General features: G+C 45.8%; 1 protein-coding gene across 5 annotated transcripts in view; it reads left to right on the forward strand.

Annotated features, from left to right (window-relative positions):
- SDK1 (sidekick cell adhesion molecule 1) overlaps positions 1–25,890 on the forward strand; it is a 388,047-nt gene that overhangs the window by 340,379 nt on the left and 21,778 nt on the right. For all 5 annotated transcript variants that reach the window (XM_048320697.1, XM_048320702.1, XM_048320699.1 and 2 more), the window contains 5 exons: positions 14,071–14,186; positions 15,859–16,045; positions 16,779–16,916; positions 19,974–20,135; positions 21,186–21,311. In XM_048320697.1, coding sequence (XP_048176654.1) covers positions 14,071–14,186; positions 15,859–16,045; positions 16,779–16,916; positions 19,974–20,135; positions 21,186–21,311 — 729 coding nt within the window. The remainder of the gene's footprint in view (positions 1–14,070; positions 14,187–15,858; positions 16,046–16,778; positions 16,917–19,973; positions 20,136–21,185; positions 21,312–25,890) is intronic.

The following is a 25,890-nucleotide window of genomic DNA, read 5'->3' on the forward strand; positions in this document are numbered from 1 at the left end:
TTGTCAGAGCCCAGATAACCGCCAGCCAGTCTGTCCCCTCAGAAACTCCAGCTGGGAAGGGCAGGACTGGAATAGCTGATGCCTTCCTCCAGCCCTGCCAGCAGGGCCATGTTTATGGTGATCCCAGCTGGAGAGAGGCTGGCACTGAAATCCTTGTTAGTTATGGTCTCAATTTCTGCAGCAGCAGTGTTTGAAGCTCAGAACAAGGGGAAGCAGCTCAACCCTCCCGTTGCTCAGCCCAGCAACAGAGCTGATTGCACTTTGTTCCCGTGTCTCAGGGCTGTGGGATGGAGGAGTTATCAAAGCCAGCACTAACTCGTTTTATTATTAGTCATTAAATATTCTGTTGCTCAAAACTAAGCAAAGCACATTTTTTAAGAAGCTCTACTGTGCATTTTTTTAAACTCTGCTTAACCTTTTCATTTCAAATATGGTGCAATATTCACCCTCTTTCTTTGAAAACATCATAAATTAATCAGAGCAGCGTGGCCCTGGAGCGACAGCTGGCAATATTTACATTTTTTTCTAGTTTGCTGTTGCTCCAGCTTACTTCTGCAACTGCAGCGAAGATAGTCCCAGGTGGAGCCAACTGTATCTGGCTTCAAAATACATTTTTGTTTCAGAGCTAAGTATCTCCCTGCTGCAAATGGAGCCAGCACATGACTTATACACATGTACACAGCACGGGAAATCAGCTGGGGAAAACAAGGAAATGCTGTTATATCGTGTCTTTTAATCCCACAGTCCAGATCTTCCTATCATAACTCAGAGAACAGGGCAACAGGAGGAGACAAACTTGAGAGGACACTGAGATAATTGCACAATCCCTGAGTGTCTGAAGGAAGGGGGGCTGGAATTAGATGAGCTTCAAGATCCCTTCCAACTCAAACCATTCCATCATGCTGTGATATCCAGGAGACCTTTTCCAGGCAGGACTGGTGTGTCTGAAGTTGTAGTGTGTGACTTGGCTGTTGTTTTAGAGTTCCCAGATTTACCTCTGGAAAGGGACCATCCAGGTTCACGCAGCAGAAATGATGAATGTAGGATCTTCCTGCCGATTTTCACTCTTGTTGTGTGAAGTTATTACACTTTGTTATATAACTGCCTCTTCTCCCACCAGAACTGGCTGTGATTTATACTGTGAGTGAAGTGATTGGAGATGGTATTGCAATTTAAGTTTTAAATTGATTTGTGACACCTTTGAGTTAAAGTGTGCTGTGGAAATACAAGGTTTTTGTTGTTATTGTTTGCTCGATGTTCTTACCCATGGTAAAGGCAGTTAAGCAGCAAGCTGGAAAAAAATGGCTCTGCTCAGCTCCAGCAATGGGGCACCCAGGTTAAAAAGAGAGAAAAGCTTCCCAATAAACAACAGGTGCTGACACAGGCGCAGTACTGGGCACAAAGTGAGTGAAGATGGCCAGTTCCCGGCCTGAAGCTCTCAGGTAACTCATGTCTCAGTGCTGTTAAACGGGGCCTCGCTCTGCCCTAAGTATTGCAGTAATTCTGGGAGGGGGGAGAACATTCCTCTCTGGCTCGTAAAAAAGGATATACAGCCTTTGTGCCTTTGGGGAACTATGCTGGGCTTAGGCCAGCTCAGTCAAAACACCCATTTCTGTTGGGTGTTCGTGTTGCTGATGGTTGTTGTGCTGTTCAGCTTCTACTGAGTGATGCAGAAGGGAGAGTGTCTGTGATTCCTTCCTTCCCTCTTGTGCTCTCCCCTGTTAGATTTGAAGATATTCCTATGATCACACCTGGATTTTTACAATAGAAGTTCCAGTAGGTAATGGAACCACCTGAAAAACCTGGGGGGGGAAAGCCATTAAAACCAACCTTCTGCAAGTTTTGTCAATTAAATGAGCAAAATATACCCAAATGGGGAGTTTCTCTCCAGCCCTCAAGTGCTCTTGAGCTGTACTCCAGCCAACTGCCCCCTTGGGCAGCCTGAGCAGGTCTTCCCTGCCCCTGAATGATGGGCAGGTGGGAATTTTGGGAGAGAACAATGGCCCAGACATGAGTAAAAGGCCTCCGTATCCCAACTTGCCTGGTGAACAGGAAAGCTGGATGCCAGTGGTTTGGATCTTTTGGATTTTTTTGATGGTGGTTTTTTATTTTATTCTACAGGTGGAGGAAATGCTTTTCCTTGTTAGAGTAGCCCATAAAATCAAAGGCTCCATTTTGAGTTCTGCCTGGATATTGGCAAAAGTCACTGGTGTGGAGAGCAGTTCTTCCCCGAGATGGGAGAGTGGGCTGGGAGTCCTTGAGCTCAGCGCAGCTGGGAAGGATGTGCTGCCTGTTCAGTCTGAGCAGAGCCCGTGTCCTTCCCCCACCTGCCTCAAGCATCTGGATCCCTCTCCTCCAAGGCCCAAAAGATCCTCTAACACTGCTTTTTAGAGCTGGCTGCAGCTCTGCCCTGCTCATTAGAGAACCATGTGCATCTCCTGACAAATGACAGAAAAACTGAAAGCCACCACTTGCAGAAATTAGGAAGGGAGTTGCAGCCCCGCTGGCAAGCCCCTTTTTTGCCTTGTTAATTCATTTAACAGTTCAGCTGTCAGGGATGCTGGCTTTGATTGGGGAGGCAGTGAGTGTTCAGCGAGAGGCTGGGTACTGATATTCATCCCAGCCCGAAACGCAGCTGCTACCAGAGGTGCTGTTCTGCTCCACTGAAATTAAGACTCTGTTAGAGCAGCCACTTTATCAAGAGCATTATTCTACCAGGTTGCTGTCACTACCTGATTATGTGGGGGGCTCTGGAGTTTGGGAGACTCCACTACCTGCATTTTAATTAAACAGAAATCACAGGTTTGGGCCAGATGTGCTTCACCTAATTTGGGAAGGTGAATAAAGTAAAATATGGCAGTACAAATCCTGTGCTAACAAGCCTGCAGCCTTCAGTGCTTCTCCCATATACTGCAAAGCTGTTTTGGATGAAAAGTAAAGGAATTCATCACTTCTTCCAGCATCTGTTGCTGGAGTAGAGTGAGTGTGTGTGATGAGGAGGTGGCACAAGGGATGAAGTGCTCCGAGAGACATCAGCCTTTAAACAGGTTGTAAATCCATTTGTGTGAAGAGGGGAGTGATGTGTGTCATTATAACTGATGGTGACATTGGTGACCTTCAGAATTCACAAGAACTGATGAGGCTGGGTTGTTGTTGTTGTTCTTTTTAATGATGATCTCTGAGAGCTGGTTCCATAGTGGGAAAGGCAAGGAGTAAAAAGAGCTGGGAGACAAATCCCTTTCTTTAGAAGTCCTCCATTGGAATGCCACTTTGGTTGTACCATCATCTTTCAGAGAAGATTACTTGGCCCTCTCATGTTCTTCCAAGCAAAACTGTAGCTTGGAAAAGAGCAGAAATGGGACAGAGTGATGACTGCCTCTGACCTCTGTCTTCAACACCTGAATCTACCTCTTTGTGCAAAGCCAGCAGACACCAAAGCAAATTTCTTCCTGTTATCTGCAATTATTTTCATCTGCCCTCCTGCCTGCAGCTCCACAGGTGGTCCTGGACTTCACAAACTTTATTTTATTCACCTGTAGCTGACACAGGGAGGGAAGATCTGCTCTGCCAGTAATGTCAGGGGAAGCACTTGGAGCTGCCTGCCCATCTCCAGCATTTTAGAGGCCAGAAACAGAAACCACCTGGAAAGCTCCAAGACTAAAAATAGTGAAACAGGTTTGGGACAGAAAAGGCTACATTGAGAAAGCAAGCCATGATAAGGACAAAGAAGCCTTGTAAGGAAGCAAAGACTGAACTCCACATACTTCACTCCCCCTTAGAAACTGCTTCCAGCACAGAGCTCTTGTCCCTTCTTACCTGGTTATCTGTGCTGGGGCTATGTCCCTTTGTCTCCGTGCTGAAGGCAGGGAAGGTTGGCAGGACAAGGCTTCTTTGCCCTTGGGTGCTTTAATCTCTTTCTTCAGGCCTTACTCATTTCTGTGTTCACTCCAGATTCCCCCCATGGAGTCACCTCCCCACCGCAGGTCGCTTTCTGGAGAAGGAGGTCCCTCAGCGCTGCCTGGGGCCCCCCTTTCTCTTACAGCACAGCAGCCTTATCTCCTCCCCTGCCCCAAACACAGCGGAGGAGATGCTGTGTGGAGTCCCCTGTGCCCCCTTGGTAACAGCCTGCGAGAGGAATGACAACATTCCAGCACACTGGAGCTGGCAGCCTCCATCCTGCCGTGGCCCCGTGGCTGTTTTCTCCTATCTGCGTGGGACACGTGGGCTGGCTGTGCCTGTGCAGATACAGAGCACGTTGCTGCTGGCACAGCTGCAAGAGCTGGGTGGGCAGTGCCATCCCAGATGCCACTGGAGGAGGGAAGAGAAGGATTATCATGGCCATTTCACATTGCAGTAGTCTAAAACCTGTCAGCCTAGGGGAGAGTATCTTCTCTCGAGAAACAAAAGGGGATGGAGGGAAGCTATTGGGAAATAGAATGGTAAATAAATTACTGGTTTCATTTGCTCAAACTTTAAACAAAGGGCAACTTTGGCACTTTAAAATCACCGAGCCTTTGAATTAATAGGGTATTTGCTTTTTAATTGCTGATGCCTCTGGACCATCAGTAAAAGGCTACTTTTGGGGGATGGCAGGGTGTTTGAAACTGGTTGTCTTTTTTCTCTCCCCTTTAAAGAACCTGCAGAGCTGTTCCAATGTCATGCTCAGTTCAGGACAAGCTTCACCCTGGAGTTCTGGGAATGCCTTGCTCCAGGAGTGACACTGGGTTGCCATCCTGTCCCCAGTGTCTTTCTCTCCAAGGAAGGAGAAGGTCTCCTCTGAGCTTGGAGTTAAAGATGCAAGCCATGTTCTCCAACAATGTGCTAAAAGACAGAGTAAGTCAGAGCAGAGCAAGAAAGGCAAGCTGTAGGAAGATGGAGAGAAAAAGAAGTGGTGAGACATTTTCTGTTTGGATTGGGCAAGTAAGATCTTTCCAGCTTTTCTTGGAAACCAATATGCCTGTATCCCAACAGCATCCCATTTCTGAGAGCAGGATTGGCCACTCAGCACATCCCATCAGTGTTTCTTGGTGGATTTTAAGCTTCTCCAGGTTCACTCTGTGTTCTGGGGCTCCACTAAGGGCTTGTCTGCAGCAAGTCCAATTTGGATTTGTTGTTCCCATCAATGCAGCTCCACTGGAGGTAACAGGAGTGTTGATAGCACTTGGCTGTGGGATCTAATCCTGCAGGGCTGTGGCAGGACAGTAAAAAATAACAAACTAAAGTGGGCCCACATAGAGCATTAGTCACTGCTTGTGTGCTACTGGTATTGCTGCAATGCTGGGGAGTTATGGAAATGAATTTTCTCTATAAGCCTTGGCTCCCTTTCCTACTCAAACTGGCTATTTCTTAAGGGTAATTTTATATTCTTAATCTGTTTACAGATGATGTGAAGGTTTGCTAATTAGACTTCCAGATCTGGTATCTTAGCTCAGTGGCTGCTCTTCCAATGGCAAGGCAGAAAGTAACCGTGCCAGTGTGAGTCTGTGGAAGAAGTGTCCTTAATGTCAACATGTCAAAAAGACATCCCTGCAGCTCTCTGGAGACTGAAATCTAATGTCAAGACAGAAGGAAGCAAAGTCTGAGAGTCGTAGTGCTGTCAAAGCAAGTTATTCTACCATATAGGAGAAGGAATTTTAAGCGAATGCACTGGAAAGCAGTGTCCAGATTGAGACATAGATTTGATGGGCTTATTTGACATCTTTAATTCTCCACTGACAGTCCAGAAGCTCCCTAAAATGATTTGCAATGTTTTCATGCTGCAAGTAAAAGCCGAACGCGCGCCTCATTAACAGCTCATTAAGTTGTTAATATTGGTCATCAGCAGCCTTTGGTACAGCACAATGCTTTATGCAGTGCGGCAGCTCCTGCTTAGCTCGGGTCTAATTGCCTCTTTTTATCACGTCTCAATGTAGGAAAGATGTTTCTGTCCAAGCAAAAATATCCGCGGTTTTGATGCTCTGCCCCGGCTCGTCCCTGGCTGTGGCTGGGCTGTGCTTGCCGGGCAGCGTTTTGCTCTGATGATGAACTCACAACCCCAACCATTTGATGCTGATTTTCTGGTGCTGACTGTAGCCCGAGACGGGCAGACTCCCGTGCCCAAATTCATTATGAGGGCTCGTGGCTTTGTGCTGCAGTTGGTGGGAGGGGAAGGACAAATGAGCTGTTCTGCTGCAGTGTTCTATGGCCTGTGAAGAGCTGAGAGCAGGGACATCCCTGCACAGAGCAGAGGGCGGAGGGAGGAGAAGCCTGATCGTGTATGCAAAGCTTTACTGGACTGCCAGCACAGCTACTCCATTAAAAGCAGAGGAATTAACCTTCCTTTCAAAAAACACGAGCTATCAGTAGTAAAGTCAAATGAACCAGAAATTGCCCTGGTAAAGAAGTGGGGAAGCCCCTGGCTGATAACTTCTATTCCAGCAGCCACAGGCTGGAGCTGGAGTGCTTCTGACTAAAGGGCTCTATTTGCAGCCAAATTTCTATTTTGCATAATTGTGCAGTCCTGCTCTGCTTGTTTGCAGTCATCCTGGGATATGTGAGCAAAATTTGTGCTGTAAGTATTTTCATATGGGTCTCAACTCCTGTGGCTTTGCCTCCTCTGTACAGCTTTGCTGTGAAGCCAGCTGTGGAGAAACACAGTTGGTTTTCCTTCTCTGACATCTGTTTGCTGTATCTGTCATCAATCACAGAACTGGAGGCTTTTCAGGTTGCCCGTTGTAGACTTGAAACAAAAAAAAGTTGCCTTTTTTTCTTATGAAAGTATGAATTAGCAATAGTCTAAAATATTTTGGCCACAGCGGTCCAGACACTGAGATGATATGGGGGTGTAAAACCACAGTGATGATCTCAGGGATGAAAAATAAAGAAAGGAAGAGAAAACTCTCACTGAGAGTCAAGAAAATTTAAATTTAATCTCTCTCTCCCCAGGAGTGCAAGAACACAGTCTTCTGGGGGCTCCCTGGGGTTCCCTGACAGTTGCAATCTGTAAATCCTAAATTAATCCCTCGTGGGGGCCAGCTACCCAAACTGGCATTAAAGCCACAGCAAAAGGTTATTCTGGGGATAGATCCCACCTGTGCCCTTTGACTTTTTTCTGGTACAGCTTTTGACATTTGGTAGATGGCAAACCCAGTGGAGATTATTTGATGCACTCTCTTGGCTGCAGTGGAGCAGGAGGAGTTGCTGGTGCTGATTACACTTTAGTAGGTGCTGCCATTGCTGTTGGTGGATGTGAATGGGTGATTTTGTCAGCTGCCATGAACTTGTGGTATTATGATATTCAAATGTGGCATTAACAAATTATAAGAAGTGGAGCATGACTATAAATAGAGGAGGAGGAATTTTGGGTCCTGGAGAGTGTGGGGGGGAATAATCCGAAATCAGTAATTTTGTTCTCTAATGGGTAGACTTGTAAGAGAATGCAGGGCAGTGCTTTCCTACCCTGTACTGCTCCCACTGCACACGAGAAAGGATCAGACCAGTGCATCAAACACGCAGCAGCTCTTCAGCATCCCTTGAACAACCTTCAGCACCTCCTGGGGGCGAATCCTGCGCTCATCAGAGCTGACACTGCTCTCCTTACACAACTGGGTCTGCTCTTCGACAGAGAAAACCCCAGTGTGCATGGATGTAAGGGAGAGGGGGCTTCAGGAGCTATCCCTAATTTGCATGGATGTAAGAGAGAGGGGATTTTAGCTTGCAGGTTTGTGCCTGTGTGTTTGTTTGTGCATACCTAATGCTGTCAGGCTCTTGCTGTTCCTGCTCATGGCCCATCTCTGCTGACTGATGGGCTGCCTGCCTGTGTGTGATCATATCCTTGTTGACATGAAAGAAATAGAGGGAAAAGCTCATTTTATTATTCCCCCCTTCTTGTTTTAACCACCTGTACGTCCTTTGCAGAGGCAGTCTGACAGTTCTGTGAGGGCTTTACTTTTGGGCCGGGGCTCTCTCACTCCCTTGATGGATAATCTCAGTATGCAATCTGATAGCCTGTTCCAGGGTTGTGTTTGCTAAGTAGAACTGTGGAATTCAGCAAAAGAAAAGTGTGTAGTTTTTGTTTGCAGGCTCTTTCACAGCACTGCTCTGAGAGGTTTGCCATGGTTGCAATCACAGTAACCCCTGCATCACCCAGACCACGTCTGCCCCGTGAAATTCCCAGACTGCACACGGCTCACGCACGTGGGAAATCCAAACCCACTTTAAAAGAGTAGGGACCACAGCAACAGTGTTTTCACCACCACCAGAAGAGATGGTGAGGAACAGGATGAAAATGCCTCCTCAGTTCAAAAACAGCACTGGCAGGTAACCCCCTAGCTTTATGTCCATGGAAAGATACTTCATTTCTAGTCCTTGTTTCATTTCAGTTTGCAGGAATTCAGTTTGCAGGAATGTCATCTCTCCCTCCTTCCTCCCTCCACCCCCACCTCCCTCCTGTGTCTCTGCAGGTGCTGATGATACCTGTGCCAACGTTGGGAAGGTTCCCAGTGCTAAGCAAAGAAGCTGGGGATGTTACATTTGGGGATCATTTGCAGCTGCTTTAATTTATGTTTCTTCATGACTTTAATACCCTTTAAAAATTTGATGTGGCAAAACACAGCTAGTGTGCTAAATACGGTATACAGAGAGAGCCAAGTGTTTGCCTACCCAGATTAGATGGCACAGAGTAAAACAATTGCAGGTGTTCCAGATTCCCAAAGTCCTCATCCTGACAGCTGTTCTTTTTCTTCTCTTCACCTTTTCTTCTCCACTAAAATAGGTTTCTATATTTTGTCTTTCTATTCTACGTCTTTCTATTTTTGCATTTTTGCTCTCTCATCTTCAGCGTTCACGAAGGTGAGAGAGATTTTTAAGTTCTTATTGTGTTCACTTCCATTGGTACGAGAGGAAATGTTTCAATTTCTCTTACATTGATCTATGCAACCGTGTAAATCAACACATACATCAACAACCCTTGAAAAAGGGGTATTTCCTGAGACCCATTTTGTGTCTCAGGGTGTCACAAGCCTGACAAAGTTAATGCCTGGCAGAGCAGTGGCTGTTGGTGCCAAATTGCTGTGCCTGAGTAAGAGGGTAGGAGCACTCAGGCCCAGCGTAGCAAATGGAGTGTGTTGGAGGGGTTAAGACCCACATCCCTGGAATGTGGCTCTGCATCTCTCAGTGCCTCTGAAAAACATCTGAGTAACCACAGAAAGTGCAGCCCACGGAAAAAGCACTGACTTCCATCACGAGACAAAGCCCAGCCTAAGACAGCCAGAAATTAGTGGGAAGCGTGTTTTACATTCTAAATATAGCTTGTGCTGCTCTGTCACAGCAGAAAGCAGCTTTGCAGTAGCTGGTTTTGAAGCACAGTTGACTAATTGTTATTGAGCTAATCGGCATCACTCACACAGCATTCCTGGTGGCACCAAGGCTCTGCCGCACGGGGAAGCTCCGATCCTCTCACTGCTCTTCCCCAGACTCTGTAAGAAAATGGCCAATAAACACTGAGCATTTTTCTCTCATGCCACTTTTCCTTCATGCAAGGAGTGACTGCAGACATCTGCAGATTCACCTTTTTGGTTATTCCTGGGAGGTACCATCCTCGCATTCCTTCTCTAGGCCCATATTGCAAGAAAACCCCTTGTGCTCCACCTTGCCTGTTCTGCAGATCAGTCTCACTGTTTTATCTGGTGACCTTCTGTTTGTTGGATTGTGTTTGGCTTTATAATCCACTAAACTATTGCTTATCTACACTGTAGCTTGAAGGCAGTGGCTGCAGCTGAAGAAGCAGCAATCTCCATGTCACTGCAGGGATGTAACTTCAATACAGCGAGGATGGTTTAGGTTAGACTATGATCAAAAAGAATAATATGAGAGTTATTTTATGAGTTATTGTTATATTATAGATATCCCTATTTTGTTTATTTTTAGAATATGGGTATTATACAAACCCCTATTTTAAGAGTTGTTAAAGTAGAGAGGTGCTGGCAGAGTTTGTGTGGGAATGACAGCGCAATCTGGAAAGAAGTCAGTGATTGAGATTACATGAACATCTCACCAGCGAGCTGATCCCAGTGTGACACAGGAGGATGATGTCTGAGCCTTCTCCAAACCCTTTCCAGCCCTATTTTTCATTCCTGTGTGTTCCAGGAATGGGTCTGTAAACTTTGGAGGCTCTAGTGTGCAAGATTTCACCATCAGCACACGCTGAACTGAGTATTGCTGTGCCTTCTCCCTTGTTGTGTTAATCACTAGGCAGGTAAAATTACAGCTGATAGTCAGAACATGCTGCAACCACCCCTCCATTGTAATGTGGAGACAGATTAGAGGATTTGAGGGCCTGGAACTGTGTCTTTCTTCTGTGTTTATGCAGCACACTGTGCAATGAGATTCTGGCCTCTAGGTGCTAACACCAAAATGCAAACATATTGATTACTAGGGAATAAAGGCAGGCATGTTCTCCAAGTCATGCTTTGAAGAACTGGGGGGAAACACTTGCTAGATAGAAAAGGATCAGAGGTCTTTAAAAACAGAAATTTGCTTGGGATTGTTTGGGATCAAGCTGATGCACAGGAAATCTTCAGTCTCTTTCAGTGCATTTTTCTCCTCATTTTTGGCCTGCATGTTTATTTAAATTGGCGTGCGAGTATCAGGGAATCTTGTCCCAAACTTGTCTGTGAATGTCCTGCCAATAATACTGCCACTGCAGAAACAATTAGAAAACCTGTAGAGGAGAAATCCTCTGCTCCCCAGAAACTGGAGCAGATATAAGAGCAGTGAGGAATGCTTCACAAAACCAGTTATTAAGTTTGCCCAATGAATCACAAGGATTTGTAGCCTACCTATGCCACAGAGCATCGTGGCGACTGTCACTGGGAAAAGGAATAGTAGTCCCATACTGATGGAAAGCTCTGGGTGCCACACAGCCCAGAGAACAAATATCCCAAGCGAGAAGAGCTGAGGCAAACCTTCTGCAGAGCACGGAGCTCCAGAGCAGGGAGGCCACCGGGGATTTTGAGCACCTTCTCTTTAAAGGTTAGAAGCATTTGCAAGCTCAAATTGCCTGCAGTGTGAGCAGAGCCTGCTCAGTGCAGCTGGGAAATGAGGGCAGTGGTATGTTTAAATGTGGATTTAGATGCGTAACTTTATTTATGGGCTCATTTTGACACTCTCACCACGTTTCTGGATAGATTTGTTGTCTTTACGTGATCCTGCCAGCAGCAGCCCAGCCCATATTTGTTACTATTTGTTACTAATTACTATACAACCTGCTCAGTCGTTCTCCTTACGTTTTGGCTGAGGGGGAGTTTCAAGGAGACAATCTCAAAGGTAAATTGAAATCAGATAAGAAAAGAAATGTTAACAAATATCTGCATGAGATTCCAAGGCAGGATGCGTGCACAGAATTCGACCTCATGAGTACACAGATGTTTTTTTCAGGCAAAGTGAAATGCTTTCCACCTGCCAAGAGCTGTGTTTGGACCCTCGGGGGTCTGTGTCATTCCTGCTATAGTTGATAATGTCACTAACACCTAAAGCAGTGTGAGGTATGCAGCTCTAACCTTGCTTTTTATGTATTTGAGATTTCAACAGCCATGAAAAATTCCGAGCTCAGTAATCTTGAAGTGCATTCCTAGAAGGTAAAAAGCGTTTTGAATTCACCTTTAAAATGCGCTTGCTTTTATTGGCACAGGCTATCCATATATTTAGGGAATGGTTTGGGGTTGCAAACAGGTAGAGTCTTCAGGGATGTGTTTACTTCTTTTTGAAGTATTTCACTTCACCCTTGATGGAACGTGCTGTCGGCGCAGAGCCACATCAAGCATCAGCAGCACTCTTCTGCTGTCCCTCGCTGTCAACAAGAAATCTGTGCTTAGAGGATGAGGGACACCTCAGCCTTTGAAAGTTGAACAGAGGGACAGACTCACAGGGCACAAAACCAAACAATTTGCGTCTCGTGGAGGCTCTGAGGCAGCCAAGAGAAATGTCTTTTTCCACACTTTTTTGTTCATTCCTCCCGTCAAATTTTCTGCCGCCGTGCCAGCGAAAATGCAGCTCCAGCAGCGTGTCAGTGCAGAGTTATCACTGGCAGGTTTTAACCACTGTGTTTCTTAGATGTGCTGCATGAAGGGCTTGAGGAAAAGCAGTGTTTTTCTGGCAGCAGGTTGCACACGCCATCTCCTCTGATGGTCGCGTCTCAGAAGCAGCATTTGTTCCAGGCTGGCACATGGCATCCCAAGAAAAATGCTCTTGTAGGTGCTGCTTCAGACCTGGGTGTTGAGAGCACTTTGAAGCTGTCAGCTCAGGACATACAGTGGTGTGACTCCTTAGAAAGGAAATATGCTGCTAAAGTGACCCATTTTCCTCTGTGACTGTACACACTCCTGTTTCCCTGAGCATCTCTTCGTGGCAGATCTCCGGGATGTGTTTTCAGCTTTGCTCTCTGTGATCAGTTTGGCCTCACGCTATGGTTTCTGCTGTGAAAGTCTCAAAATCTTGAGGTTTTTGGTCCCTAACAGAGCTCCCTTGAACTGAGGGCATCCAGCCAAGCAATGAGCACAGAAGGCAGGGCAACAATTAGACAAGTGCATCCTTGTGACCAAGCTGGGTTTTACTGATGGTCACTGTCACCTCGTGCATTCACCATCCAGCCAAAAAGGAAACAAAAACCCCACAATAAATAAAGAGTTTTAACCGAGCCCTGGGATAAAGGCTATTTTCAATTTTACCTTTCACGTTTTAATTGTATAGCAATAATTTTGCAATAGAGTTGCCAATGGCAAACATGCAAAAGACATTAACTTTATTTATGTTTTGGATTATTAATGTGGCTGTTAAAATTCCTCCAGTTAGTTTTGATTGAATTGTTTTTTTGTGCGATTCTGTCGTTTAATGGAGCGGTAAATAAGAATTTCTGATAATGAGCCCAAGCATCTGTCACAACAACCTGGCGCTGGTTATTAACATTTCCATTAACGGCAGGGTGGGCAGTGATAATATGGAAACCACACAGTTAGAACAAAATAAATAGTTGGTGTCAGGCTGAGTGGGTGTTAATTACTTTTTTATTTTATAACTCTGGGGGGAGGGAGTATTGGTAGAAAAGTGTGACTTATGAAGGTCATTCTCTCTTAAGAAAGAAGTCTCCAGAGGAACAGCTAACCGGGGCTATCCAGTGCAAGTGGTGAATATTTTATCGCTTCTATTTATGGCCCAGAAAGGGGGAGAGAGAAAAGAGACAACTTTCTCAGGGGGTCTGGCTGAAGGCTGTGGCACCGTGAACACAGAGAAAGGAGAAGCGTAGCCTTTGCCCTGCCTTTCTCTCCCCACTTCTGGAGTTTGACCAGGACACGCTTCGGCACCTTTTCTGTGAACAGAACAGGAGCTGTTTTGTTCAAACCTGCCGGAGGCACAGACAGCAGGTCAGGAGAACAGAGCGTCCTCAGTAGCCGCTGGGGAGGAAAATCCACCTGCACCAAGTTGGATCCTGACAAAGGCAGGGATAGAGTGACCCAGGTGCACTCAAAGATTGGTTTTCTAGCACAGCACAATGCAAAGAAGAAATGCCATCAGGAGCCGAAGAGGGCCTGTGTGTGCATGTGGAGGTGTAATCAAAGTGGAGCTATCAAGTAGCAAACTAAGAGTCACTCCATCATACATAAAATATTGGTGAATTGATTAGCAGCTGACTAGGTTTGGAGGTAATTTTAGGCAATATTTTGGCCCAAAATCTTGCTGCTGAGTGGGATTTGGGCTGATGGTGGTAGAGGCTGCCTTGCTCACCAGGAACAGTCGATCAGCCACCACCAAAGGTGAGACCCAAACTACCAGGAAACCAAAATTTTCCTTTCTTTTCCAAAGCTGCTGGCAGGATTGGGTTGATTCAGTGTCTAAGCCAGCCTGCGTCCCGAGGCTCAGCTGCTCCTCGCGCCTCTTGTGCCGAGACATCCCAATGACGCAGATACCCTGGGGCTGGCTCGTTGCTGACTTGTGGCATAAACAGAGTCTGCCCTGGGTCCTTCTGCAAATGGAAAACCTGGATATGAGCTAATTCTGCTTGTCACTGTTAATTCTTCTGTCCTTCTTCCTCCCTAGCACCGGCACTGGCCCCACAGAACATCCAAGTCAACTCCCTTTCCGCGAGCCAGCTGGAGCTCACCTGGGACCCCCCTCCTGCCGACAGCCAGAACGGGAACATCCAAGGCTACAAGGCAATCCTCCCATTCCTCCTGTTTCCATTTATCTTGCTTGGCATTGCTATTTACTTGTGAGAGAGCTCTACAGAGTGCAGTCGCCCTCGCTGCATAAGGCAAATTAAAACAGTGCTCAGGCTGCAGTAGGGAGCAGCAGCAAGTCCCAAAAGCAAAAGAGAGATATTGGGAGAGGGGAGGAGAGAAAAGGGGAGAGTGTGTCGTTATTTATGGAGAAGGGAGAACATGGGGAAACAGAGCATGCAGATAAGGAAGCAGCTCCGCTTATGCAGGCAACGTATCTGCTCCAAAAAGCAACACAGATACACAAGAGCTGGGGGCAAGAAATGTATTGAAGAAAATTAACTGAGCTTTCCCTCCATCAAATGTTACAAGCCTTTAGGAAGAGCAGAGCTTTCTTCCAGCTAGAAGCCTGAGCCAGGTCAAATTTTGGAAGCATTGCTTCGTTTCCTTAACTTTAACTAAATTAAATCAGAGTATTAATTGCATTCGGTTTGCAGGAGGTGAGCACGTTGCAGAGACACGCTGCTCAGCACCTCCAGCATGACAATGGACCCTCAGAGAGTGGGAATGGGCAAGTCTACAAACACTGGAGCTTGGCTTGGGTTCAGTGTCTGGCTCTGCCTCTCTCCATGAATTTAGATCCATAAGTGAAGGAAAGCCAAGCCAATGTGAATAATCTGGCATCTCTTCTTGGCAGTAACAAGCATCCTTATATATCAATCCCTGTCCTTTCCCTTTTGTACGTATATAGATGGTTTCAGCAGCTTGGCTTGGAGAGCCAAGGTGGAGTCTTGCCTTGGCTTGCTCTCTCCACTCTCTGGCTTGCTTTGGCCAGATTTGGTTGTAATGCTCTCGCTGCCAGGCCTGTCCAATAAATAGGGCTGGCACCACCTGCTTGGAAACAAATTCTCCGAAGCCTAATTTTATGGCATCAGGGTAAAAATTATATAATGGAAGAAGGGGGGAAAGCACCTCAAGGAACTTTAGGGAGAATCTTTGTTACCCTCTTCAGGAGGGCATTTTCCTGGGTGTGCTTTGAACACCAGTGGTGTGGCAGTGCTGTTTGTGTGCAATGGGGAGTTATGGACCATCAGGGTGTATCAGGATGCCAGTGCTGACAGGCAGCTTGCATTGAAGGGAGTATTTAAACGGACTTCTCCTCGCTGAATTCTGGCAGCTCATACCTGCTGTCATTAGGCCATATTCTTCAGCTTGTGCTCTATTTTTGAGTGATGTACTCAGCTACGTGGTCATTGGACTCAGGGGAATTTGCCAAAGGAAAAGATTTGTCAGGTGCTGAAAAATCTGAGTATCCCAACTAACAGAGGAGTCCAGACAAGATTGCACCATCTTCCTGGACATTTTTAGCTGTAGTCCCCAGATATCTTCTAGGTGTAGGATATACTAAAACATGTGACAGGATGAGAGGAAATGCCCTTGAGTTGCACCAGGGGAGGTTCAGATTAGATATTTGGGAAAATTTCTTCACAGGAAGCACGGTCAGGCATGGGAGCAGGCTGCCCAGGGAGGTGGTAGAATCACCAAGCCTTGAAGTGTTCCAAAGGCGAGTGGATGTGGCACTTGGGAACGTGGGGGTCAATGGTCGGACTCATGATCTTAGAGGGCTCTTCCAACGTTGATAATGCTGGGATTCTTGCTGTCCCAACAGATTTATTACTGGGAGAGCGACACCCTGAATGACACGGAGAAGGTGAAGGTCCTTTTCCTCCCGGAGACAACCGTGCGGCTCAAGAACCTGACGAGCCACACGCGGTACCTGGTCTGCATCTCCGCCTTCAACGCGGCCGGGGATGGCCCCAGGAGCAGCCCCGCCCAGGGCAGGACGCACCAGGCGGGTACGGGACCTTGGCCTGCTCACCTGGGCACGGGCCAAGGGAAATAGGGGCAGGCAGGAGGGCACTGCTCTTTGGATTTACATTGTAGAGGTCTTGAAAGGGGGAAAAAAAGCATAAAACAAGTGGAGTGTGTGGAAAGGGAGTGACACAGCTGAAATGAAAGCGGAGTGGCAGAAGGATCGGTCCCTAAACTTAGCTGGTCCAGAAGGAAACACTGTGGCTGTTTCTGGTTTCTGCTGTCACACCTGGAAATCAGAAGGAACTCATCTCCAGCGCCTGGAACTTGCCATGACAGTCCTGTGAGACAATTAGCATGCTTTTTAGAATTCCTCCCTATTTTTTTTTTTAAAGCTGGATCAGCAGCCTCCCAGTCGGGTTGAGCAGTCCCTATGCTGGATGTGCTGGGAGTAGTCTGGCACAGGGTGAAGGCAATGCCCTTGGTGGTGGCTGTGAAGAGGAGGTAGCTCCCATAACACCCTTCTGAGGCCCCTTCCATTCCATGCCCTACCTCCTTGTTTGCTGTGGAAGTTCAGTTTTGTAGCTGACTGGCTGTATTTTTAGGACAGGCTGCATTTCTGACTGATTACAGGACATTTGGATACAACTGACAAATCCCATTCTCAGCTTGTTTCCTTTAGATTTAGGCTGGGCAAATAAAGCAATGTTTTATAATATATATGTATATCAGATTGACTGCTGCTGCTGCAATTCAATCTGTGTGCAATCCTTTCAGCACCCAGTGCTCCCAGCTTCCTGGCCTTCTCTGAAATCACTTGCACTACACTCAACGTATCTTGGGGTGAGCCAGCAGCAGCAAATGGAGTCCTGCAGGGTTATCGAGTCGTCTACGAGCCTCTGGCTCCTGTCCAGGGTAAGAAAGACCTCTGATCATACATATTCATGGAGAAATGACACAATAGTACTGCAGGACCTTTCATCTCTGCCCAATTTCCTACTTGCTCTCTGCCATTTTCTGAGAGAAGCCTGGTGGCAAAGGGTAAATAAAACAATTCCGCTTTTGCCAAAACGCTTCAGCGAGCCATAATATTGTGGGATATAGCTTTTGTCTTGTCTTCTCTCACTTTCTTGCACAAACTATAGTCTGTGTGATTTGAAAAGTCGTTTGACAGCCGTCATTACCTGATCTGGGCAAAGAGGAAGCTCAGCCTGGGAGTGCCTGATTGTCTCCACGCTCTGCCTTTGAAACTGCTGAGTAGGCTCCCTCCCAGAATAGTTGGCAGGCACATTTGTGTTGCTTATCACGTCATGTGTCACTTCTGTTATCACAGAGATTGCCCAGGCATCAAATGTGCTGGTCATCACTGGTAGCACCTCTGCTGTTACAGGGGAGGATAACAGGACAGAGACGTGGTTGTGCCTCTTCACACGGAGTTTTCAGGCAGCATTTTTAACCCAGCACTAGATTCCAGTTAAACCACAACAATGTGCTGGCCACAAACGCTTCATTAATTTGCCAGAGCAGCAACGGAGGAGGATTTGGCAGTTTCTCTGAAAACAAATGTAAATTCATTCCAAAGGTGAATTAGAAAAGATGACATAGTTTGTGGATGGACTTACTAATATTTTTATATTGCTGGTAGATTGCCAATAGTTCAATAGGATGTCCAGCTTTGGCAGCGTGACAGCAGGGAGAGTAATTTCAGCCATTGCCAATCCATTTTAAACTCTTTTCCAAAGAAATAAGGATATCAATCACTTGCATTTGCTTCTTCTGTAAGGAATAATGATCTATATTGTCTAAATATCCATGTCTCATGCACTGAGAAAGTTAAACTCGGGATTGAAAACACCAGAATAAAAGCACTGTCAGCCTTTATGGCTGGCAGGTCAGAGCACAAAGAGCTAATACAGGAAGCATTTCTAATTCTGACCAAGAAATATGCACAGGGTATGCAGGAGGTTCAGGCTGGTTGGGCATTTCCTCCCTTTTCTTCATTCCTATGCAATGTTTAAGAATACATTTTTTTCCCCTGAAAATATGGAAGTGTCAGATCATGTTTTCTCTGCACGCATTTGACTTAACATCCTTCAGGACCTTTGTTGTCTTTTCTTCTCTTCTCCACCTCTGCTTGTGCTGCCCCTGACTCCAGCTTGTCTCTCCTTCCCCTCTGGAAGATTTCTGATGGGAGCAGGAAGGTTATGGAGGGCTCTCCCTCAGATGCAAAATTTTTGCCTAAATTTATTTTCCAGTCTTTACCCACCTTTTGCTCTTGTGCCAGCATTTTTCTTTCAGCAAACATATTTATCCTCCTGCCATGGAGAAGAATCCCTTCCTTGATGCCATCATTTTCACAGATTTACAAATATTCTAAGTTGGGAAGAACCCACATGGATTATCAAGTCCAACTCTTAAGTAAATGGCCCATATGGGGATAGAATCCACGTTCCTCCGTGTGAGCACTGCAGTGCAACAACCTACATGGACTGGACCTTCTTCTGCAGCTTTTCTCCTTCATATTTTGACTTTCCACCCATCCTTGATTTTTGGCCGAGCGTCCTCCCATGGTGACACCTTCTGCCGTCCCACTCACAAGCCACCACTTACCTTCCCATTTTTCCAAGCTTTCCAGCAGCGATCGGTTCTTTAGCACAGTCTTATCCCTGTTTGACCTTTTATTGTTTAAGCTTTACACTGTTATGTTTTACACAATAATAGACAACAAAATTGCCCCAGAGCCTTTTTGAACAGTTCTTTTTTTTTTTTTTTTTTCCTTTTTGGAACATAACTTGAAAATGACAAATGCCTCCTGATTTGTCTCAGAGAAATGAAATAGTTCACCTGTGGAAGGATGGAGCGCTTTTACTGCTTCCTCGTTAGCCAAGGGAAGATTCCCTGAGTTATAGATTGTATCTGGGAGAAAACTTTGAACAGAAATTGCTTGGACATTACTCTTTATTTAAGTGATTAAAACTGAAAGCATCATCTTGATTTGCATAAAATAAGCATCTGGATTGAAAACATCTTCCTTCTGCGTTTTTTGGAAATATAAACTAGCAAGCAGCTCTTTCTAGTGGGAAAAACCTTCTCCTACTTCCTATCTCCTTGGTTTGAAATGTGTCATGTACATCTACAGAACCAACAAAATGCCAGAAAGACTTTCTAGATTTGAACTTTTTATTCTGTAAAATATTTTATAAATCAAATTCTTTTCATTGACTTACTTTTAGAAAATTTCAGTGAAAAGCAGATTTTTGTTTTCAAACCACTCATTGTCCCTTGGTCCTTTATGCAGCATTGAGAACCTAAAGGTGATACTAGCTGTGAACCTGGGTGAAGGTAACAACTCTGATTTTAATTGATCCTTGTAAGAAAAATTCTGAGAGGGAGAAGAGTGAAACACAAGTCACAGCTCCAGCCTTGTTTAAGTTCCCAGTGCTTTGGTTGCATCCCCTGTTGCCGTGACATTTGCAGCCCCAAGGTCCCAGTGAGCTGCACATCCTTCACTCTCCATCCACATGGGGATGGTGGACATGGCAGGAGGAGATGAATGGAACAAACCTGGCCCTTGTTCCTCCTCCAGACCATGTTGCAGGTTATTTGGGGAAGCAACAACAGAGAAATGCTTATTTAGGAAGCAGCGTGGAATGTGTGCTCCTCTTCGTTTACCTCCTCCTTTCTTCCCAGAATAATTAGTGAAGTTACATGGAGTCTCTTGGTAATTTCCCAGTTGTGTTGTAAGGTTTTTTTCCTTGTCAGTACCCACTTATCAAGCTTAAACTCTAATTATACTTATCAGTGCTGAAAATTGCCTATTATCCCTACTTAAACTTCTGCTAATTGTAAGAAATACTTTCTTAGCAAACTGTTAGATAATTTTACTTACCATCTAGATGTAATACGCTCCACTTGATTTCTATTTTTGCATTGAAACTCCCTCTTATTTTTTTATCTGCATGGCTGTTCCAGGGGTGAGCAAGGTGGTGACTGTGGATATTAAAGGGAACTGGCAGCGCTGGCTGAAGGTCCGGGATCTCACCAAGGGCATGACCTATTTATTCCGAGTGCAAGCCCGAACCATTGCTTATGGACCTGAACTGCAAGCCAACATCACAGCCGGGCCAGCAGAAGGTGAGGGGAGCTATAAAAGCAAATCACAAGTCACAAATCACTTCTACCAACACAGGGCACCAGCAGGGAATGGTGCACACAGGGCTTCATATGAATTTCCAAGCCAAGGAGAGGCTGAGTCACGGGACGTGATTCAGTGCATTTCACAACTGCCATGAAAAACATGTTTCCTTTTTTTTCCTGAAAGCTAGAAGTCTAATGTGAATAAACAAAACGCTGTAAATAAATCATAATGCAAACAGGCCAGCCAGGGATTTCAGAGCTGCAGCCTGACAGCGCAGTGCATTATTCTGATTGTACTGCTCTGCAGTGGGAGTCAGAACTGGAGTAGCTGCCGAAACAAGCAGAGGTTCCTAGATGCAAAACCAGAAAGAATTTACAATTCTTCTCTCCTGACACGTTGGCTTATTCAGAGGGAGAGATCTGTGGATTTCCTGCTGTGTCAAGAGCAGCTGCAGGGCAGCGTTCCCCACTTGGTTCAGTGTCTGTACCCAGAGCTGGTTTTCTTATTTGATCAGTGACTTTGATAAACAGATAATCCAACAAGGTAAATGCCCTCCAATGATACCAAACCTGTCAGGTAAGTCACAGAGCATCAGTGCAGTGGCCACAGTTCTAGTTTTCAGTTCTTTCTCATTTCCACAGTCTAACTCTCACACCACAGACAAGTGTAGATCAGGACTCCTTTCTAACATGGCCATGGCATCTTCCCAAACCAATGGGAAGTGGATGTCCCCATGACTCTCTCCGTGAACCTCATAGGCTGGTTTCATGCTATCCTGCATAGGGCCCTGAGCTGGACTTTGATGATCCTAGTGGGTCCCTTCCAGCTCAGGATATTCTATGAACCTATGACCTGTAAACCTCATTGATACATAACTGCTCATACTGGAGCTAGTGAACAAATCAGGTCAGTAGCCCACGGAGATGGTTTATGTTGCATATTTGTGGACCAACACTGCAAGATAATTTTTTCCTCTCTCTCAATAGAAGCAATTCATGCTGCAATTTAATGCCACCTTCATTTGCTACTCTCTTTTCACCCCTCAGGGTCTCCTGGCTCCCCTCAGGAAATCCTGGTGACAAAATCAGCTTCTGGGCTGACGCTGCAATGGACTGAGGGAGATTCAGGCGAAAAACCCACAACTGGCTACATTATAGAGGCACGACCCTCAGGTAAGCCCTGGGGAACAAAGGGAGTTTGGTGGCATCAGTTCCCTTCCCTCAGTCCATAATGAAGTGGAGAGGTTTTCTGCCATCCCAGTAAGGTAATGGGATTTTTTTGAGAGAACGTGTTTCCAGCCAGTATTAAGCTGTTACTGGTTTATTATGTGGTTTTGCATATTTTCTCCTCTTTAGGAGTAGTCACAGAAAATTACCCCGACTACTCTGGCTTTCACTGTGCTACATCACTGGAAAATCATCCAACAGATGAACTAATATAGTTAATAATTAAAACTCATTTAAATGCTTACAGCATCTTTCATGCGCAAGGACTAATAAGTATTTGCAAGCTGTATTTTGAGGACCACAGATAGAAATCTGTCTCCTTCTGCAGCAGAGCACAGCAGCTAATTACTGTTTTAATGTTAATAATAGGGCCAGGGCTTCAGCAGCACATACTCATTTCTTCCCCCATTTGTTCTGCAGGGAGGGCGTTGAGGCGGGGGGAAGGAATCCCCCATCACCACAGTTTTTCTTGGTGCTCTCCCAGAGCTCCTTTGCTTCTGGGATTTGCATCTTAGTGAAGCTGTTCTCTGCTTTTTCCAAGTATTTCCCACTTGGCCAAGGTAATTTTAAAAGCCAGTGTGTGCTCCAGCCTGATCGCAGCTTGGTACCCCTTGCAAATTCAAAAAGCATGGATTTCCTAGGAACTAAGTCATTGAGGAAAGCCAGTGAGTGCTGCCAGGCCTCTGTGTAATCTCCCCTGATAACTTCCCTCCACTCTGACAGGGAATGTTGATAACCATTCTCCGGGTACAGTTTTCCAGCTGGTGATACATCTACCCGCTCCTTGTTTCACGTGGGCCGTGTTTGAATGTCACCAAGTCAAAAACTTTGCTGAAGTCAGGATAGATGATGTCTGCTCTTTCTCCTCTATTGACAAGGTCTGCTACTCTGTCACAGAAGGAAATTAGACGTGATTTATACTTGACATAGCCATCTTGGCTGCTGGTTCTTTCTTTCTCACTTCTAGGTGCTTACACACTGCTTGATTATATATTGATTAAATGAATGCTTATCTGTTTGATTATATAGAGGATCCTGTTTCTTGTTTTTTGTGTCTTGAATATAAGGTTGCATTTAAAACCAATGATTTTAATTACATTTAACCAGACCAGTAACAAAATTATCAAGGTCATCACTGAAGATGCAGATTTCCATACCTGCCTCTGACAGAATTTGCTCTGTAGAGAGGCTCTGCTCTGATCCTAAAATTTCTTTCTTATTTCTGTCATTTAACTTGACAACTGTTTTCACAATAAAAGCAAGGGAAATATGTACCTTCTCAAAGCACTGGGGTTTCCCAGAGTGATCAGGTTTGCTTTTAATTAGAGACATGACACTGCTGTGCTTCTGTTTCACCTACATCAGCTTTTTGAGTTCTGTCCTTATTTCTTCAAAAGTAGAAAATATTTTCTTATTTGAACAGCACTGTTAGGTAGCAAGTTAAACCAAACCTATTCATTTAAAATCACTTACCAGCTTACGTTGCCCCCAGACAGGCTTTTTGTGAGTCAGAGTATTTTAGGGGGAAACCTGCAGCCCATGTACAGATTGTTTGCAAGCTTGGAAATCCAGCTCGTGCGAGTGGTGACATTGGAAGCTCATCCACTTGACTCCCCGTTGGATGTGAACCAACATTTCACAGCTCATGGCTAAGGATGTAGGATTTGGGGCCCAGTCTTTTTGAGTAGGAAGAAAATAGTCCCTCTAAGGCAGGTCTGAGCTGCATTAACCCTGGGTCACTTCTGTTGGCCCCACTCCTCTGATCCTGGAAACGCACACAAGAGGTCTTATTCTCCCACTCTTGCAACCTGACTGTTGAGGCATTTAATTCCTCTTCAGATTATTTTAATCCTATTCATGCTGCTGTAGTGAATGAACTAGGCATTAGTATGCTGGATTCTCATCCTTCGTTCTGGTTGCAGCTGTAGGAAGCGTGAAATGTGATCCAGGAGAGGAGACAGACTAATTGGAAGATTTGCTTATTCCACCCAAGCATCGGCTTCCTCTCTGTGCTGCTTTTCTTCCTCATCTCTGCACGGAAGAGTCTGAAATCTGAATTACGAGCTTAACAAAAGCAGGGAACTAATTCCTCCTGTCAGGGCTGGTCATTCAGAGCAACTCCTGTTTTAACATCATTCTAAGAATTTGCTTTTGCATGTTGATTTATATGGGTAGTAGAGTGTGGATTGGAGCAACATTTGTTTTTAAGGAGCTGTTGTTCCAAGAGAAGAGCAGTTGACTTGTGCTCTTCACGTAAATCAAGAAAGGAAAAGATATTTCTCCTTATGAGGTCAAAAAAGGGGCGTTGAGCAGACAGATGAAAAGATTTAGCTTGTTGCCAATATTTAAATGCAATACCACTACCTTAGTGTTTCACATCTCAAGTGTCATCTATTATAGGCCTCATTACCCCAAACGTTAAATGCTGTATCATCTCATTTTCCCTGCTGTAGCTCCCTGCCAAGACGCTTCCATCAGAGTAGGAGGATGGCTTTCTGTCAGAAATGGCAAACCCTACTCCCTTTTGTCACTTCCCCTCGAATTTTTTGGAGCCCTGCTGTGTCTCCCAGGGCTCCGCTGCCCTGCTGGGTTTAGCAATGGTGGCAGCAGGCAGCTGGGACTGCTCATTTGATTTCCCTGTTTCTCTGCTGGGTTTATGGAAGGTGACCAGGCTCACTACCTCCTCTGCATTTTGAGTACACTCACAGGGATGAAGCAGGCAAACCAATACTTTTTCCAGAGTGATCTGTGCTAGAGGAAGACATTACAGAAACAGGAGAGTTTTTCTTTTCCTTCAACTTCTCTGTCCTTGGAGAAATGGATTCCAGTTTAGCTCCTTGTGCATTACAAGAAATGCAATTAAGCAGGCTCTGTTTCTGCCACTGTAAGTGTTCCCCAGACATCAGCTGGGCTGGCTGAGGAATGGGGAATAGATTGTGCCCTCAGCTTTTACATACAGAGCAAAAGACAAATGGCACAGCAACATTAAGGTTCCAGTGCTGCTGGGAGGAACGGAGAAGCTGTCTTTACCTTTCCCAGCTCCAGGTCACATCCAAAGGTTCCTCTCACTGTGCTTTACTGGTGAGCACGTGGCCCGTACATTCCCAGCAGTCTCACACAGAGCTGCCTTCTCAGTGACCCCCGTCTGCAAGGGAGGTGTTTGTGTAACACCCTGGGGATCCACATGCCAGAAGTGGACCTGGATATGGAGCTGCCCCATGAGACCTCCATCCATGGATGGGCTTGTGCAGAGCAGCCATGTTGGTGTTGGGTCGATCTGCCTCACAGAATCATTTAGATTGCAAAAGACCCCTAAGGTCCAACTGTAAACCTGACACTTCCACGTCCACCACTAAACCACATCCATAAGTGCCATATCTTCCTAGCTTCTGTCACCTCAGAAAGAGCCTCCCTGACCCAGGACAAGTAGAGGGAGATTTCCTTTTCTGCTTCCTCTCCCCACTGTGATTTTGGACTTTGTGTGCTTTTCCCAAACAAGGGATGATGTCAGGTATCTGGAAGAGAATTGCACCTTAATGGAACGGTCTGGATTGGAAGGGACCTTAAAGATCAGCCAGTTTCAACCCCCTGCCATGGGCAGGGACACCTTCCACTACCCCAGGTTACTCCAAGCCCCACCCAGCCTGGCCTTGGACACTACTAGGGATGGGGCAGCCACAGCTTCTCTGGGCAACCTGTGCCAGGGCCTCACCACCCTCACAGGCAGGAATTTCTCCCTGATATCCCATCTAACCCTGCCCTCTGGCAGTTTGAAGCCATTCCCCTTTGTCCTGTCACTCCATGCCCTTGTAAGAAGTCCCTCTCCAGCTTTCAAGCTGAAGCATTCCATGAAGGCAACAGACACTTTGGGAAAGAACCCATCTTCTTGGAGCAGGAATTGTCTACCTCATAAATGCTGGGTTTTGCCTCCCATGCCCCGAGGGCAGCTCTCACTTCAGTTTCCTTTCTGGTGTCTTGAGTAGTGTTTTTCTGTTTTCTTCCTTTTCTATTTATTTTTAACCAAATGAGGGAGTGCAGTGTCAAACATGGACACGAACCAGCAGAAGTCAGTAAATTCAAAGTGAAGGGTGCAGCTGCATCCCCGGCATCTGCCATGGGGTCTTTTTTGCTTCTGCTGGCAAGCAACACACCAGGGCTGACAGTTTGTCAGCCTTCACTTCCCATTCTTGTCCTTCCACTGCTTTGCATGATAATCCAGCCCTTTGCCTCTGACAAACACAGCCATGTTTTAATTGTGTCCTCTGTAGGAGGAACACCAGTGGCGTTCAGCCGGGCCTTAACTCTCAGCAGCTTCTCCCCTCATAAACCTTCTAATGTGTAATTAGGAGGGAGCTTTATGGCCCAGCTCTCCTGCTCCAAGAGGGGACGGCTCGTGTTTAAAACCCAAATAACTGACAGCTCTCCATGTCCTGGGTTGTCAGTGACTGGATTTAGCAGAGCTGGGAGCCTCCCTTGCTGAGTGACAGCTTTATTTGGCATGGAGACCCTGATTAATGGCCTGTGA

This window comes from Corvus hawaiiensis, chromosome 16 (genome assembly GCF_020740725.1).
Source record: "Corvus hawaiiensis isolate bCorHaw1 chromosome 16, bCorHaw1.pri.cur, whole genome shotgun sequence".
Taxonomy (NCBI): domain Eukaryota; kingdom Metazoa; phylum Chordata; class Aves; order Passeriformes; family Corvidae; genus Corvus; species Corvus hawaiiensis.